We start from the raw sequence: 17,153 nt of genomic DNA on the forward strand, positions 1-17,153 counted from the left end.
GTATATGCCATTTCTTCTTTAACCCAGTTGTGATTAGAATAAGGTTCAAACACTACCAACCCCCCACCCCTCCTACCTCCATTCTAACAATTCTTCCTTTTATGCTTCATTTGTATAAGATAATTGTTCCATTTTGCCTCTCTCTACCAAATTCCATTTTTTAGGGTCATTCCATCATTCTCAACTCAACCCCAAGCCTTCTGTCTATGCATGATCTTTCAAACTATCCAAGTAACAATAGCAGTCTTAAGAGTTACAGATAATGTGTTCCCATACAAGAAGTAAAGATTTTGGAGATGGAGTTAAGATGGCTGAGCAAAAGCAGTGACATGCATGAGCTATCCCCCCAAATCCTCCAAATACCTGTAAAAAATGGCTCTAAACAAATTCTAGAGCAGCAGAGTCCACAAAAAGACAGAGTGAAACAAATTTCCAGCCCACGACAACCTGGGTGATTGATTAGAAAGGTCTATCATGCCAGGCTGGGAGAGAAATGCAGTTCAGCATGGGCATGTAGGCAAAACGGGACTTAGCAAATCTGGAGCAGGCTTCAGAGGACTGAATCACAGGCAGCTGTGGCAGTTTCCAGACTTCTCAACCCACAAATGACAAAAAAAACTTAGAAGGTCAGTAGGAAAAGTCTGTGACCTAGGTGAGAGAGAAGCATGGTTCCAGCCCCAGGTCCTGCATGGCAGCTGCTTCTGGAGCTTCCAACCCACAGACTGAGGGGGATTCCAGTGGTTGATCAGAGGGGGGTTGCAGGAATCTCTTTGCTGATGCTAAGGCAAGATTCTCTTGCTTTGCCTGTGTTTGGATCTGGGTCACAGTCCTTGATGGCTATCCTGGGGCAAGGAGGAGTGCTGGCATGGTGAAGCTTGTGGTGACAGGAGGGAATCCTCCTCACAGTTCCAAGGCAGAAAACTGTGCTTGTGGTCACTCATAGACCAGAACACAGACAAGGAAAGGAGTAAACACTTTGCCCTTGATCATATCACCTTGGAAGAATGGAAAATTTACAGGCCCCCAGAAGTATCTCTGAAAACAGTTGCATAAAATCCCTAAAGCTTGAGACAGTACATTCTCCACACTGGAAGTAGACCCCTACCTTAACAAAGAGTTTATAACTCAAGTAATTGACTGGGATCATGAGCAAGTAGCGCAAAAAGAGTCAGACTATATTATCTTACTTTGGTGACAAAGAAGCTCAAAACATACAACCAGAAGAGGACAATAAAGTCAAAGCTCCTACATCCAAAGCCTCCAAGAAAAATATGAATCAGTCCCAGGCCATGGAAGAGCTCAGAAAGGATTTTGAGAAGCAAGGAAGAAGAGTAGAGGAAAAACTGGGAAGAGAAATGAGAGTGATGCAAAAAAACAATCATGAAAAACAAATCAATGGCATGCTAAAGAAGACCCCACCCCCCAAAAAAATACTGAAGAAAATAACATTTTAAAACATAGCCTAACCCAAATGGCAAAAGAGACCCGAAAAGTCAATGACGAGAAGAATGCCTAAAAAGCACAATTGACCAGATGGAAAAGGAAGTCCAAAAGCTCACTGAAGAAAATATTTCATTGGGGCAGCTAGGTGGCACAGTGGAAAGAGCACCAGCCCTAGATTCAGGAGGACCTGAGTTCAAATCCGATCTCAGACACATAACACTTACTAGCTGTGTGACCCTAAGCAAGTCACTTAACCCCATTGCCAAGCCAAAAAAAAAAGAAGAAGAAGAAATTGATTTCCCTAATGCCTGCAACCAAGCCTAGATCCCTCTCCTTCTAAAAAGAAAAAAGAAAAACAAAAAGAAAATACTTCCTTAAAAATTTGAATGGAGCAATTGGAAGCTAGTGACTTTATGAGAAATCAAGACATTGTAAAACAAAACCAAAAGAATGAACAAATAGAAGACAATGTGAACTATCTCATTGGAAAAACAACTGACCTGGAAAATAGATCTAGGAGAGAGAATTTAAAAAAAAATTAGACTATTTGAAAGCCATGATTAAAAAAAAAAAAGAGCCTAGACATCATCTTTCAAGAAATTATCAAGGAAAACTGCCCTGATATTCTAGAACCAGAGAGTCAAATAGAAATGGAAAGAATCCACCTATCACCTCCTAAAAGAGATCCCCAAAGGAAACCTCCTAGGAATATTGTAGCCAAATTCCAGAGTTCCCAGGTCAAGGAGAAAATATTGCAAGCAGTCAGAAACAATTGTGGAAACACAATCAGGATAACCCAGTATTTAGCAGCTTCTACATTAAAGGACCAGAGTGCTTGGAATGTGATATTCCAGAGGGTAAAGGAGATAGGATTACTGCCAAGAATCACCTACCCAGCAAAACTGAGTATAATCCTTCAAGGGAAAAAATGGAAATTCAGTGAAATAGAGGACTTTCAAGCATTCTTGATGAAAAGACCAGAGCTAAATAGAAAACTCAACTTTCAAATACAAGACTCAAGAGAAGCATGAAGAGGTAAACAGGAAAGAGAAATCATAACAGACTTATTAAGGTTGAACTGTTTACATTCCTGCATTGAAAGATGATATTTGTAACTCATGAGACCTTTGTCAGTATTAGAGTAGTTGGAGGGGAAAAAATATATGTATAGATAGACTGATCGATAGAGGGCACAGGGTGACTTGAAGATGAAGGGGTAATATCTGGAGAATAAAACTAAGGGGTGAGAAAGGATTATACTGGGAGAAGGAGAAAGGGAGAGATAGAATGGGGTAAATTATCTCACATAAAACAGACAAGAAAAGGCTTTTACAGTGGAAGGGAAGTGGGGGAAGGTGAGAGGGAATGAGAGAATTTTATTCTCATCAGATTTGGCTTAAGGAGGGAATAACATACACACTCAATTGGGTGTGGAAATCTATCTTAACCTACAGGAAAATAAGGGGAAAAGGGATAAAAGAGTGGGGACATCATAGAGGGGAGGGAAGTTTGGGGGAGGTGGTAATCAGAATCAAACACTTCTGAGGAGGGACAAGGTCAAAAGAGAGAATAGAATAACTGGGTGGGGGATGGGGGCATGATAGGATGAAGGGAAATACAGTTAGTTTTCCACAACATGAATACTATGGAAGAGTTTTGCATGACTACACATTTATAACCTGTATTGAGTTGCTTGCCTTCTCAATGAGGGTAGGTGGGGAGGGAGGAAGGGAGAAAATTTGGAACCCAAAGTTTAAAAAAAAATGTTAAAAAATTGTTTTCACATGCAACTGGGAAATAAGATATACAGGAAATGGGGTATAGAAATCTATCCTACCCTATAGGAAAATAGAAGAGGAAGAGGATAAGAGAAGGGGGGAGGAAGATAGAAGGGAGGGTAGATTAGGCAAAAGGGTATTCAGAATCCAAGCTGTCTTGGGGCTGGGGGAGGGATGAGATGGGGAGAAAATTTGGAACTCAAAATCTTGTGGATGTGAATGTTGAAAACTAAAAATAAATAAATTAATGAATCTTAAAAAAAAGAAAAATGAAAAAAAAAGACAGTTTAATTCTAAGAAAAAAAAGTAAAGATTTCTACCTTGTTAAGTTCTTTATAATTGGTCTTTAACATTTTGTATAATGGTCTTTTTATGTTTCTCCTCAATCTAGTAGGTCAGATTTTCCTTTTAGTTCTAGTCCTTTCTTCACAAATACCAGAAAGTCATTTAGTTCCTTAAATGTCCATTTTTTTTCCATTCAGGGTAACACTCAGGTTTGCTGGGTAAGTTCCTCTTGGTTGCAAGCCCAGCACCTTTGTTTCTCAGAATATATTGTTTTATGATCTTCAGTCTTTTAATGTATAAGCTGCTAAATCTTGTGTAATCCTGACTATAGCTCCAAAGTGTTAAATTTTTTTCTAGTTGCTTATATTTTTTCTTCTTGATCTAAGAGTTTCAAAAGTTAGCAACCTCTGTTATTTGATTTTTTAAAGTTTTTCCTAAAACTCTTTTTTTTTAAATTTTGAGCATTTTTTCCTTTGATATAGAAGTAGCTGTTTTAACTTCACTATCTTCTTAATTTGAACCCAGATCTTCTCTATAACCATAGTAATTATCTATGGATGGGTTCTTTCTCTTTTGCTTACTCATTATTATTATTTGAGCTGCTTATTTCTCCTCTGTTACTGTTATGTTAAAGTCAGACTCTAGTACCAAGGTATGTGGGATAATATTTCAGGCTTCAGGTTATTGTGCTGTTGTTTTCTGAACTCTATCTAGGGACCTAACTTCAGATATTCCTCTCTGCCCCTGAGCCATGACCAGGGATCCCTGTAATGCTGTCACTGCAAATGCTCTTATTCCCAGAAGTTCCTCTGTTCAAGCTTCAGCTCAATCCTCTTCCCTGGAACAAAAACCAGAAACTCTGAAAGTGCCCACAGCCAGAAGGGTCCTGCCCTCTGTGACCCCACTCAGGAGTGTGCTTGCTCCTCCTTGCCCAGAGCTACAGCCTAACATTCAGCATTAATGGAGGGCCCTACAATTTTCCACTGATTAGCTGTCTAATCCCCACACTATCCCTGAGGTTAAAGTTTCTGAAGCTATGCCTACCACCAGGGTTTGCTGGTGACTAGGCAGTATCTTCCAGAAGGTTCTTTCATTTCAATCAGGTCAAAACACCACCCCAGGAAGTGAGGTCTTTCCTAATGTCCTCCCAAGCTGTCTTAGGCAGATACCAGCTTTACCTCGACTTTTAATTTTTCCCACTGCTCAAAGTTCACTTTGAGGCATTATTTTAGATTGTTCATGGGGAAATTCAGAAGAGCCAGGTAATTTCCTTCCTTATGCTGCCATCTTCCCAGAATATTCCTGTTTCCAATTCTTTTGTACCTTATGCTCCCCACATAACATGTACTCTTTAATCCAGTGACATTAGTCTCCTTTCTGTTCCTAAAATAAGATACTTCATCTGCCAACTTCCATCCTTGTAACTATGCCCCCCATACATTATACAGTTTATCTTTCCTCATCTCTGCCTCCTCATTTCTCTGACTTCCATCAAGTTCCAGTTAAAATTCCTTTTCCCTACTAATTATTTCTAATTTATCCCGTATAGTTCTTTGTACAGTTATTTTCATGTTGTCTCCTCCATGAGATGATGAGTTCCTTGAGAACAGTAACTGTTTTTTTTTTCTTTTTACCTTTCATTGTATCACTAACACTAGCAAAATGCCTGGCACTGTGATAAATAAAGGTTTGCTGAGTAAATGAAAGGAAAAAAGAACAAGTAAATATCAAAAGCAAGAGTCAGTCCATTGTGGTCCACTAAGTATCAGAGAAAGCATGGAGCTTCTTTTATTTCTTTTGTACTCAGGTCACCAGAAAGTGACATCAACAACCTGAACCTTCACTTCCTTGAGGCAATCAAATCTCAAGGATGGTTCCAAAACTTTTTAAGGAAAACTGAACTTCCATGGGAGGGGTGGGGCAGGGTGGGAGAAAGGGAGGAGTTAGGATATCATCAGTATCACAACCATTAGCCTACTCAGAAATGAATCTTGCTTTTTTATATTTATGTTAACTGCCCACTGGGTAGGAAATCAGAAAAAGATCAAATTGGTAAATTAAAATGATGTATCTATCCAAAACAAAGGAAGGTCATGGATGAGTTGTGAGGGAGAAGGAAAAAAACTTAAGGAAGAAGATACTCAGGAAAATTTTAGATGATAGGTGTTACTAGAATTCACAGTCTTTGGTTGTCCCTTTGTTTTGGGCCATGACTGTATTGTGCTAGACCAGTTCTTCAGGCTTGGACTTGTAGAAAATAACAGGTTTAAACCATATAGTATTTAGCCAAAAGCAATTTACTTAATAATGGTATGGCAAGGATTCACAAGATTCTAGGCTATTTATTGTATCTAAGCATCTGATTACCTGATTGATTGTCCTTCCCATATGTTAACCACAAGTTCATTCAGATCCAATCTTGCTGAGATAGTCTGGAATAAGCCTGACTCAGGCTAGGGTGATGGTTTAGGCTTGGAATTGCAACATAATGAAGCATCAATTGGCTATACATCAACTGAAAAAATGTTTACTTAAAAATCACACGGAGGCCCTGGGTTTTGCATTATAAAAATACTAAACCTGGCCTTTGGAGATCCCAACTTGGGGGCAAGTGTCTTCATTCTTTTTTTTTTCCTAACTGCTCTTCCATTCTCCATGAACATTTAGGTAGAAACACTTGCTAATATTTTAAGGATTCATCCTTCCATTTACATTTTAACTAAGTATTAATTGACAGGATGGTATGCTAAGCTCTTTTATAATTTCTGTTCTCTGACAATAAATAAAGGGAATTAGGGCTAAAATATAGCCTTCATCTAAAAGTCAGTCTTCTCTGCTTAAGAAAAAAGTTCAATTTTGTAAACCTGACTCCTTTTGCTTAACAATCAGTTGCAGTCTTTTCCTGGGGGCCATCTTCAGTTCTCCTGATGTATGTCTTGCCACTGAATCCAGATGATTGTGGAGGAGAGAGTGAGGACACTGATTTTGCATAGTCCAGCCTCATTTAAATCCAATTCACTTGCAAGTCAAGACATCACCTACCTGATGTCACTGATTCTCTTCAAGAACGAAGGACAAACATCAGTCTTTTCTTAAATACTACCTCAAGTCACTGAGAGTGATAAGGTTAGGTAGAAACAGGTACCCTAAAGATGTGCATTTAGACATTTCTATCTTTATAGAAAATTGATATAAACATTAAACAAGTGGGCAAAAAGTAAGGTAACCAAGTAAGCAGAAATAACTATATTAGAGTAAGTAGACATAGATAAATATTTTGTCCTTTAAGATTTTTGAAATCGTACAGTGGTTTTTAACAGGATAGGTAGCTCTTGTTATATGTTTCTGGCTTTCCCTAAATAGAACAGATTTTCCCCCCAGAATTAGCATTAGAAGAAATGTCATCATCCCTACTGTTCATATGGTCACAAAGTGTTTAAGTCTAGACCTAACTTAGGCTAAACCGGTGATTCAAGCTTAGGGTTAGAATGCAATAAGAACCATGAAGCATAATAAAAACAATTCATGTTTAAAAGAATATAATTTTCAAGGCTAAAAGACATTAATTCAGGTAACAAGGCTACCCCCCTTTGTCTCTGTATCCCTGGTGGCAACTGACAATGCTATGGCAGGAAGGCATTTCCCACAGGGTAGTTGGAACTCAGGTAAAACCTATACCAACTTGTTATAGCCCGAAACTTTTCTTGCCTCAGGTGGCAAGAAAACCAAATGGCCTCTTGTCCTTTTAAAAGATCAGTCCAACCTATATATAAGACGTGTTTCTGCTACAGCAAATAAATTAACTCATAAACATAAGGTACTGTGAGGAGTCCTAGAGCTACAAAGATGAAAAATAAAATACTATGGAAACTTGCAATTTAATTGTGGGTGAGAAAGGAACACAAATAACCGTATTATGTCAGAAAATTGTTTAATATATAGACTGTCCAAAAAAGTGAAGTCTGTATATCTCAAAAAAGGATAGAGAACATTTCTAGCTGAGCAGATCAAGGAAGAAATCATGGAGAACATGGTATCTAAGTTCAGCCTTGAAGGATTAGAAGTATGTCAATGGGTGAAGATTAGGGAAAAGGAAAAGTCATACCCACTTCAGGTATTTTGGACAGCCTAGAGACCTAGATCTGGAGAGGGCTGAATGAGATCAGGGAGTATTGCTCAGTAATTGAATTTGCCTGGGAAGGTAGAATACATTAAGGGAAGTGCCATGGCACAAGGCTAGAAAGTTAGATTAGAGCCAGATTGTGGAAGGCCTTGAATGCCTTCAAATTAGGTGTCTATTTTTGATTATATTAAAAAACTGAAAGAAAGAAATACACTGAAGAAACAGGAGTGTGTATTTTCCTCTCCCTCCAAACCCCCATCCCCCAGGTCTACTGAAATGCACTGCCAGGAATTAAAAAGTAATGTTAACAAATAAGATAGCCTTTTGTTGTTGTTTTTAACCAACTGCCATTATTATTCACATCATTTATTTATAAGATGCTGTATAATTGAAAAATTGTGCTGAATAAATACAAATGTATCACTGTCTTGAAGATCTGGCAGTCTGAAAAGAGGAAGGATAATTTAAAAGCAAACCAGAATTGATTAATTTCATGAAAATTGGCATAATATTGGAGGTGGTGAGTACTAACGGATCATTTTGTGGGCTGGCAAGTTTGCCCAGTCTTCATAGCCACCTTCAGTACAACAGCAAGCTGAGTTGTACAGGATTTCCTGCAACTATGACTCAGTATTGAACTACATCTTTATTCATTTTGAAATCCTAAATGTGCTGGGTGCTTATTCTATGAATATGCATATTAAACTGTTGAAACAAAACTCCTCCAAACAGCAAATGTTCATGATACCGGAAGTAGAATCTCTGGATAGTTTTGCTGATATATTAGCTATTCAGAAATGTTCATCTTAATGTAAAATGCAAAGCAGTAGAATACATTTATGCCATTTTCCCCAAAATGTTGTAGTAGAAAATTATAAGATTTTTCTTTCTTTTAGTAAGGCAATATGGGGTAGTGAATAATGAGAAAACTCTGGAGTAAAGAAAACCAGGGTTAAAGTCTTAGCTCTGACACTTACTAGTTGTATGACCATAGGCAGGTCCCTTAATCTCTCAGCTCCCCAGGCATATATATAAGACTATACATTTCAGAAGAACTTGTTTCTTTTTTTTCCCTTTTTTTTTTTTAGGCAATTGGGGTTAAGTGACTTGCCCAGGGTCACACAGCTAGTAAGTGTCAAGTGTTTGGTCTGAGGTTGGATTTGAACTCAGGTCCTCCTGACTTCAGGGCCAGTGCTCTATCCACTGCAAGGAATTTGTTTCTTTAGAGAGAAACTGCATGTCAGTGAAATCAGTTTACCCAAGACTGGGATTATACATTTTTTTTCCTCTTTGGAATTTTTAAATTTGCCTACTCTGAGAGGTTCCTATAGTTAGTCCCTGGTGTGGGTTTGAGCATTTTTGTGATTGTTTTGAAAGGGTAGGATTGGGGATGAGTGATTGCAACTCTACCAGAGTTTCTTTTAAGACTGATTAAAGGTCAATATTCTGAAAACCTTTATATTCTTCAACAAATTCAAATTTGAAACCTTCTCATTAGCTTAGAAAGTTACTCCACTCACACCTCACACCAGTGTCTGAGGTGTGTGTGTTTGTGTGTGTGTGTGTGTGTGTGTGTGTGTGCGCGCGCGCGCACATGCGTGTATTGGGTGAGTCACATGATCATAGAATTAGAGTCATCAAATCCACCTCCCTCATTTTCCAGATGAAGAAACTGAAATATTGAGAAGTTACATGACTTGCCCTGGGATACATGATAAAAAAGGATTTGAGGCAGTATTCAACCTCTTCTCTTCTTCCTGTCTCCAAGACTAACTCTCTATCCAATATACCAGATTTCCTTTAGGTTAATCTGGAAAACTCCTAATTAATTTTATGAGATTGAAGGATGTAGACCTTTGTCTCCCCTTACAGTTGAACTGTTGTGTTTGTATATTTCAGGGTTTGGTGTTAGGTTGCATTTGAGGAAAGCCAAAATATTATCTACACAATGTTTTGGCTTCCTATTAAACTTTGAATTGCCTTTCCCTCGACCCTCTTATTAGTCCCACTTTCTGGGTAATAATTTAACCTGAACATTGAGGTTGTTATCTTCCTAGTTTATTCTCTTAAAAAAAAGACACTGAAACAGAAATGCACAAAGGCTTGAAGATTTGTTTAAGCATCAATAAATCTGAAAAGGTCCTGATGGGCTGCTTGTAGTGTTAATAATGCTTCATAATCACTTACCATAAGCTGTGAGGACAATACTGAAACAGTTTGGGGATCTTAGAACCAATAATCATGTCAGAAAATCAAAGATATTATGGCAGGAACAGTATAGTTTTAGCAAAGATGTTTTTGAAGATAGTAGAATAAACAAACCTATCTTGGGTCTGGGTGGTCCCTGTTCCTTGAGAAGACTGGCAAATGCATACTTTTCTGGAGCTGGTTGACATCTATCAACTCTATAGAGAAATGCTCATGAATGGATTTAAGAGCTAAGTCTCTTCAGAGAGACTGGGAACAGTAAAAATTTAGGCCCAGTTTAGCAGAGCTGACAGCAGCAATCTTGGACATCACTACATGCAGCATCATTGATTTTTAGCTCCAATCATCCCCTTACCCTTTCTTCTTAAAAAATAAACAAATATACAAAAAAGCCCAAAGCAGAGCAGACAAAACCATCATAATACAATAAAAGCCTATGCAAAAGAGAACTTGTAACATGAAGAAAATATGGATTTTCTTGGACCAGCAAGATGTACTCTGCAAGATTGAATTTTTATATAGTAAATGTCCCCTTTGATTTTTTTTTTCTTGCACAAAGCAAGAAACAGAGAAAACAGGATCTATATCTAGAGTTGAACATGTACATTATTTCCTTTCAGGGGAGAATTGCACAACACAGGGGGAGAGAAATTTGTGTAACACAGTGGCTCCTATTTGGACTTTTGATCCCCATTACTGGGGGAGTTCTGTTGAAGATGATCGCTAACCGAGTCAGGAAGAATCAATCCCTCAATAGGCAATAATTTATACTGAAAGACTCCGCCCCTCTCTCTTTTGAGCCTGTAGCTTTGAAACCCAAGCACCTCTTTCCTGGACTTTAGCAAGGTGGGGGAAGGGAATTTCTCCATTCCCCTTTACAATGCCAATGGCTTCTAGCTGGTGAAGCACCAGGCATAAAAAAATTAAGTACATCTGAAATTGAACCCCAAGCCTCTGGCTGCCTGTTGTGTTTTACATTTCTTTCCCCGTACCCACACCCCTTAATGGTGACTCTAAAAAATGGACATTTTTTTTCAGACCTAGTAGAAACTTCAGGAGATCCAGAAATCAGAAGTTGTTGAGTCAGTGCCAGCTGTCTATCAGGAGGTGCTTCCTAAAACTACATGACTTCTAAAAGGAAATGACCTCCAACAAGCCCATGTTGAACCATGAAGAACCATGCCTGGATTGGTCTAGACTGAATTGCTTGGAAGTAAGTATATTCACAAAATATATTTAGGGAGATGATGATGAGGATAATGATTTTATGTTTTATGTATTTGTTAATGTGTATTTTAATGTATCATTTCTGTTTTAAGCATTTCACTTACGGTAGAAGAAATAAATTTCTGTCCTATGCCTGATATCTGTTCTGTGTATTAAGTACCTATTTTAGAAGTAATTTTGTTAATCCTTTTCTGGGAGACCCTAGATGTGAGCTATACCTAAGCTTTGTTCTTAGATATTTTCTTCAGAATTCTAATACAGGGAGAGGCATAATGAGCCAGAGAGAATGAGGGACCCCAACTCTCTTATTTTTTATTAGGCTAGTCCCAGGAGGAATTCACATGGGTTCAGAGCAGACCTTGTGGAATACGGTCCTCTATGCCGTATTCAATTGACAGTGAAAGAAAAGGATGAGACGAGTGAAATGTGTATGACAGGATCAGTGTAGATTAGGTTAGTGACATGGTTTCAAAATGTATTTAAATATGAAGTATGAAGTTACAGGTTACATTTCCCCATTATTTCTTGGCCATGTTCACTTTTCTATAAAATCAAAATTAGGGTTTGATTGACATTTTAGTGAAGAATCTCCCCGCAAACTGCAAAAATCTTTTTAAATTGCTGCCCACCAGACAGCTCTCTCATGTCTGTTCCCCTGGTGGGAGTCCTCTATTCTCTTTAGAAGTTTAGATGGGATCTCATAAACTTATCCTTAGGGAGAAAAAGATTACTATTCCCTATTGTCTCAGAATCTGAGTGGTACTTCCAGAAAGAACGTCTAAAAACTTCTAAGGAGTTGATTCTGACACTTATATGTGTTTGCTAAAGCTGTGTAGCAGTTTTCTTTCTCAGTCAGTGCTACAATAAGAGAGAAAGGCAATGTTACAGTTATAAAAAAAACAGCGGCCGGCCCGCAAACGGAGGCATCAGCAGCCTCCGCCCCCTACGTCCGGCGATTGGCTGGTTTCTGCTCATCATTTCCCTGCTAGGAAAAGGGAAGGGCCAGTGACGTTCGGGAGCCCAGCTGCAGCCTCGGCCACCTCAGTTGCAAAAGGTGTTGAATCTGAAAGCAAAGGAGAGCATGAGTGAGACAGGCGCGGAGCAGTAGGGAACGCCCCAGGACCCAGAGCAGAGCCAGGGTGCCACTGGAAACCTCCGACCTCTTCACTAGCATGCGAGAAACAGCCGCCGCCGCCGCCGTAGAAGCAGCAGCAGCAGCTACTGCCACTGCCACTGCCACTGTCTTCTGTGTCCCTGATCTCTTGTGATCGGAGCTCCGGGCTTCCCTCTCATTTTATAGATTTTCATCCTCCCCCCTAACACCAAACGGAATCGTTATGCAGAGCGAAGGTGTAAAAGGGGGGAAAAAAGGATTTCCCTGGGCTGGCAAGATGCGCTCCATCAGGAAGAGGTGGACGATCTGCACGATAAGTATCCTCCTGATCGTTTATAAGACAAAAGAAATAGCAAGAACGGAGGAGCATCAGGAAACGCAACTCATAGGGTAAATGCAAAGTGTGGGTCTAACAAAAGCGATAGAAGACATGATAATGTAGAAGAATGAACAGCTGGAGAGGGTGTGTGTGTGTGTGTGTGTGTGTGTGTGTGCGTGTATTTTGTGTCTGTTTAGCCTCTTCAACAAAATAGGCTCCTGCTCAAATGTGTGTTTCCCCTGTCCCCACATCCTTTCTAGGAGTAGTTCAGCTGTGCATGTGCGGTCTTAATGCCTGAAGAAGTCAAAGGAGAAGTAACTACTGGTGTAAACAAGAAGTTAGTAGAAGGACTCCCCTTTAACCTTAGAGTTAGAATTTAAGTGAGTTCTCATTATTTACCTTGCCCTCTGTGTACACAGAGGAAATACGTTGCTGAGTTGATGAGCTTTCAAACTCAAAAAAGTAGAGACTACCTTTCCCCTCTGCTTGCTCCCTTCCTTCTTCCTATGTATCTCTGTGTACCAGAATTTCTGTTTACTGCTAGTATCTCTAGTAAACTAACAGTTTACTGCTAGTACACTTTCAAAGAAAGTGTAAAGATGTCAAAGATGTTACCATCTTGGTATCAGCTTTAAAAACTGGGACGCAGAACGCTACAAAATAGCATCATTTTCTTCAGTTTCTTCGTTTCATTCAAATGGACAAATGGTTTAAGAACATTCCAAGGTCTCTTGATTTTAGTGTTGCCCTTCCTTCCTCACCGTTTTTGTGACTTTCAGGTTTACCCAAGAGGTTATTTCAACTTTGCTGCTGTTGTACCTTGGCTGTAAAAACAGTTAAAATCCATTTTTAGAAACAGTCTTCTTCAGACCACTAACCTCAGAAACTCCTTGTTAGTAGAGATTTCTGCTAGTAGTTTCTTAATTCTCTCAGCTTTTACCCAGAGAGAAATCCTTAGTTTAAGCCACACTTTATGTGTCCCTGTTAAGGAGTGCTAAGGCCCCTCCACCCTATACACACACCAAACTTCGTGCACTTTATTACCAGGCATAGACAGCTGCTCTCAAAGGACTAATAATCTAAGTTAAGAGGATGAGAAGAGGTGGGGGAATTCGTCTAGGCAGACATTGCTAGTCTATAAGGAAGTCAGTGTATTAGAAATGTTGTAGCTAGGGGGAAGAAGAAGGTTTGATAGGCTTGGTTGTCTAAAATGTGTAAAAGATAGATTTGGGCGGGGGTGGGGTGGGGTGCAAGAGTATGTGTCTACCGGGGGAGAGGGTAGCGCAAAGAGCAAACCCAGCGCAAAGCATTTGACAAAGAGGACGCTTTTGATGAAGGGGGTGGTGGTGGAGGCAGTGGGCGGAGAGTATGGGGTAAACCCTGCAGACCTGTCTCTCCAACAAACAAAGGGGGTCTCTGGAAAACTAAAGGATGGAGAGTGAGGAGATTTCCATTGATGGAGAAGGTCTTGCTTTCTCCTTGGGAACACCTAGGGGAAGTCAAGCTTTTGTAACTGGAAATAACTGCGAAAGGGCTTTAGTACCAGGGGGGTGTGCGGTCTATATGGCTCTCTCCACTGGGGAGATAGGGTGGGAGGGGCGCGTCTGAAGACAGATACGGCGTGTGCTTATTACTACTCCACTTGCTCGCCTGGAGCGTGTTTCACTGGCAGACTAAGGCCGGTACCTCACCTACCCCTTCCTCCTGGGCGCAGCAGGCGTGCTCTTCTCTTTCAGCCCCAGTTGAGAAGCTTCGAGACTTGAAGCTGCAGTCCCAAACCGGGGGAGCAGCGTAGGCGGGCCCCAGTTGCAGCTGAGGGCACCCTCAAGAGCCTGAGCTGCGGTTTCCCCTTGGTGTTGTTATCTGAAAACAGGAGCTTGCCTGTAACCAGTGTCTCTCTCCTGAGAGCAAGAGCTGGGAGAAGACAACCCCAAAAAAAGCAGTGAGCAGGAAGAACCAAAGGGAATCAGGAGGAACCTTTTGTTGCGGGGAAACAGGTTTCTCTTCGGTTCTGAAAAGGCGCTTGTGTGGCTCCGATTTAACAATGTGTGCTCCTCCTTATTTAACTCCAGAAATTACTGTTTTGTGCAGCGAGACTATTGCCTGCCAGTCTGAGCTCCTCCCATTTCTCTCTGTCCCCCGCCCCTGTCTCAGGACCGGTCAGCTGCCTGACTGCTGCCCCGGGTCACTGCCGCCCCCTTGGTTTTTCCTAGGGTCTCAGAGTTATTTTTGCTGGCATCAACTCTAGACAGATGTCCCGTTTTGCCTAGGGCTTCTCCCATTCTCCAAGGTTGAAACTTGTGATACAGAGCACGATCTGGGAAGAGCCTGGGGCTTCTTGGAAATCTCAGCATTACTACAACAGACAGAATAACTCTTAAAACGCTTTACTAAACACAATTCTCTATGACGGTTTTTCCTCTCTTTTCTCCAAACCCTCCCTTGAAGCCCCAGAGCTTCCACAGTTGTTTGTTTCAGATTAATAAGACAGAAAGGTCCAGTTTTGTGTACACCAATATTCAAAATCTGAGTTAAGCAACAGAAGCAGTAGCTGGCCTTTGGGGGGCACTACATGCATTGCAGGTGGGCAGTAAGGGATGTCTGAGAGCCATCTACAGCTTGGAGCTGAGGTTTAGAGTTGGAAGGGACCCTAGACAGTATAATTATACATTCACTTCTTGAAAGTTTCAGTGTGCTGGGGTCTAAAACCCTTCTCCAAAGCTTCGTCTCTTTCCTGGGAGAGTCTAGTGTTTCAATTTAGAGTCAGTAATAACACCTTAAAACATGAGTTTCCAAATACTATTAAAGATAAATAGCTAAGAAAGCAGAGAAATAATGAGAACAGGAGTGCTTAACACAACTTTTCCTCTTATTCTCCCAATACGCCTATTCTGAGGAGAACTGGAATCCTTGTGGATTGGTTGAAGAAAATGAGAATGTTTGGCCTGAATCCAAGAATCCTGAGGAAACTAGACACCTACCTTCATTTATTCAAGAGGTTGCCTGTTACATGAATGAGGAATTAGACTTGGATTTTTTTGTTTATTTTGTTTTGGTTTAGGGTTTTTTGGCTCTTGAGGTCAAGACTAGTAAAAGTTGCAAAGAAGCACATTTAGGCTTAATTTCAGAGGAAAACTCTCAAGCCTTCTTAACAATGAAAACTAAGCAGAAATAGAGTGCGGCTCCTTGAGAACTAGTGATTTTCCTCTCAGTAGGTCTTCAAGAAAAGGCTGATTAATCACATGTCAGGTATGTTCTAGAGTGGATGGGGGAGGGGAGGAGATTGAATTCTTAGAATAATAGGTTGGACTAGTTTGCTACTGAAGTGGTTTCCAGCTGAAATTTGGTGATTCCATGAACAGCAGCTGCTATAACAAGCATATTGTGACCAAGGAGTAATTTTAGAGTTATTGTAAATATAAATAAAGCAGTACATTATGAAGAGACATTACTAGATTTGAGTTAGGGGACCTGAGTTCAATCTCAACTCTATCATTCCTATTGTGTGACTTGACCTGTCATCTATAAAATGAGGGTATTTGGATTAGTTTGACCTCCTAGATCTCTTCCAGGTACAAATCTCCAATTCTTTGACTTCTTGTAGAGACTTTCCCTAGAATGCTCTTTGAGTTGATTTCCATTAACTAGTAACCATTTGAGAAGATGTAACATGTTTCAATGACATTGTTGACTGACCAATGTCTTCATAATGGGAGGATTTTTAATACCATATTTATAAGAGATATTTGTTGTGGTATATAAATACTGTGCATATTATGCATGTTTTATTAATATTATGCATATTTTAAAATGAAGCTAACAATGAGGAAAATAATCAAGTAAATTAATAGAAATATATTATATGCTACTTATGTTTAGCTATTGTAACTGTGTATTTTGTCCACCCGTATAAACTACCTAGATTTCTTTGTAATACACTATTTTCTTTAGGATAGGAACTGGGATATGGACTAGATCTTTGATTAAATTGGTATAAGGCAATTTCCTCTACCAATGCAGGCCAGTACATTCTTTGTAAACTAGAGTTTTGGAGAGTTGCAAATTGGAGTCTTAGAGAGTTGCCTAGAATGCCTAGGATCACACAGTCTGTATGTCAGGAGGGATTTGAAAAAAAAAAAGCCAGGTTTTGAGATCATTTCTGTGTCCATTATGCCATCATGTGGCTATTTTCTTTAAGAAATTTTATCTCATGTTCAACTTCATTAGCTTAAAAAATCTCATGTTGTGTACAATTAGCAAGTATATGTATTCTCCACTTATCTGGGTAGTATTCCTTCTAAGAGCAAAAGTTAGTTTAACGCTATTTCTGGGTGGATCTAGTATTGCATATCAGGAAATCCAAAATTAGCTTATACAGTAAGATGGATTTCTACTAATTGCTATTGAGTTCTTAGGAACAGTAAAAAAAAAAAAAAAGTACTCCTTTACTACTATATACCGATATTTTAACATTATATTATTAGAAGGATAGCCAATTTGATCTTTGTGTGAGTTTTATGGACTCACATGACCATTGATTTTATAGTGGAGAATTTATGTCAAGTACAAGTGAAAGAAAACTGTTCATTAAGAGTTTTGCAGCAAATTTTAATGCAAAACATTTGGGATAAAATTTTGTTATTTGAAGGTATGATT

At 39.5% G+C, this 17,153-nt stretch overlaps 1 protein-coding gene across 1 annotated transcript in view; it reads left to right on the top strand.

The window, feature by feature from the left end:
• The first annotated feature begins 12,080 nt into the window (after positions 1-12,080).
• ST8SIA4 (ST8 alpha-N-acetyl-neuraminide alpha-2,8-sialyltransferase 4) overlaps positions 12,081-17,153 on the top strand; it is a 135,929-nt gene continuing 130,856 nt past the window's right edge. The window contains exon 1 of the mRNA XM_027869148.1: positions 12,081-12,568. Within this exon, the coding sequence (XP_027724949.1) occupies positions 12,402-12,568 (167 nt within the window). The 5' untranslated portion in view covers positions 12,081-12,401. The remainder of the gene's footprint in view (positions 12,569-17,153) is intronic.

The sequence above is a fragment of the Vombatus ursinus genome, unplaced genomic scaffold (genome assembly GCF_900497805.2).
Source record: "Vombatus ursinus unplaced genomic scaffold, bare-nosed wombat genome assembly UNPS02014792.1, whole genome shotgun sequence".
Taxonomy (NCBI): domain Eukaryota; kingdom Metazoa; phylum Chordata; class Mammalia; order Diprotodontia; family Vombatidae; genus Vombatus; species Vombatus ursinus.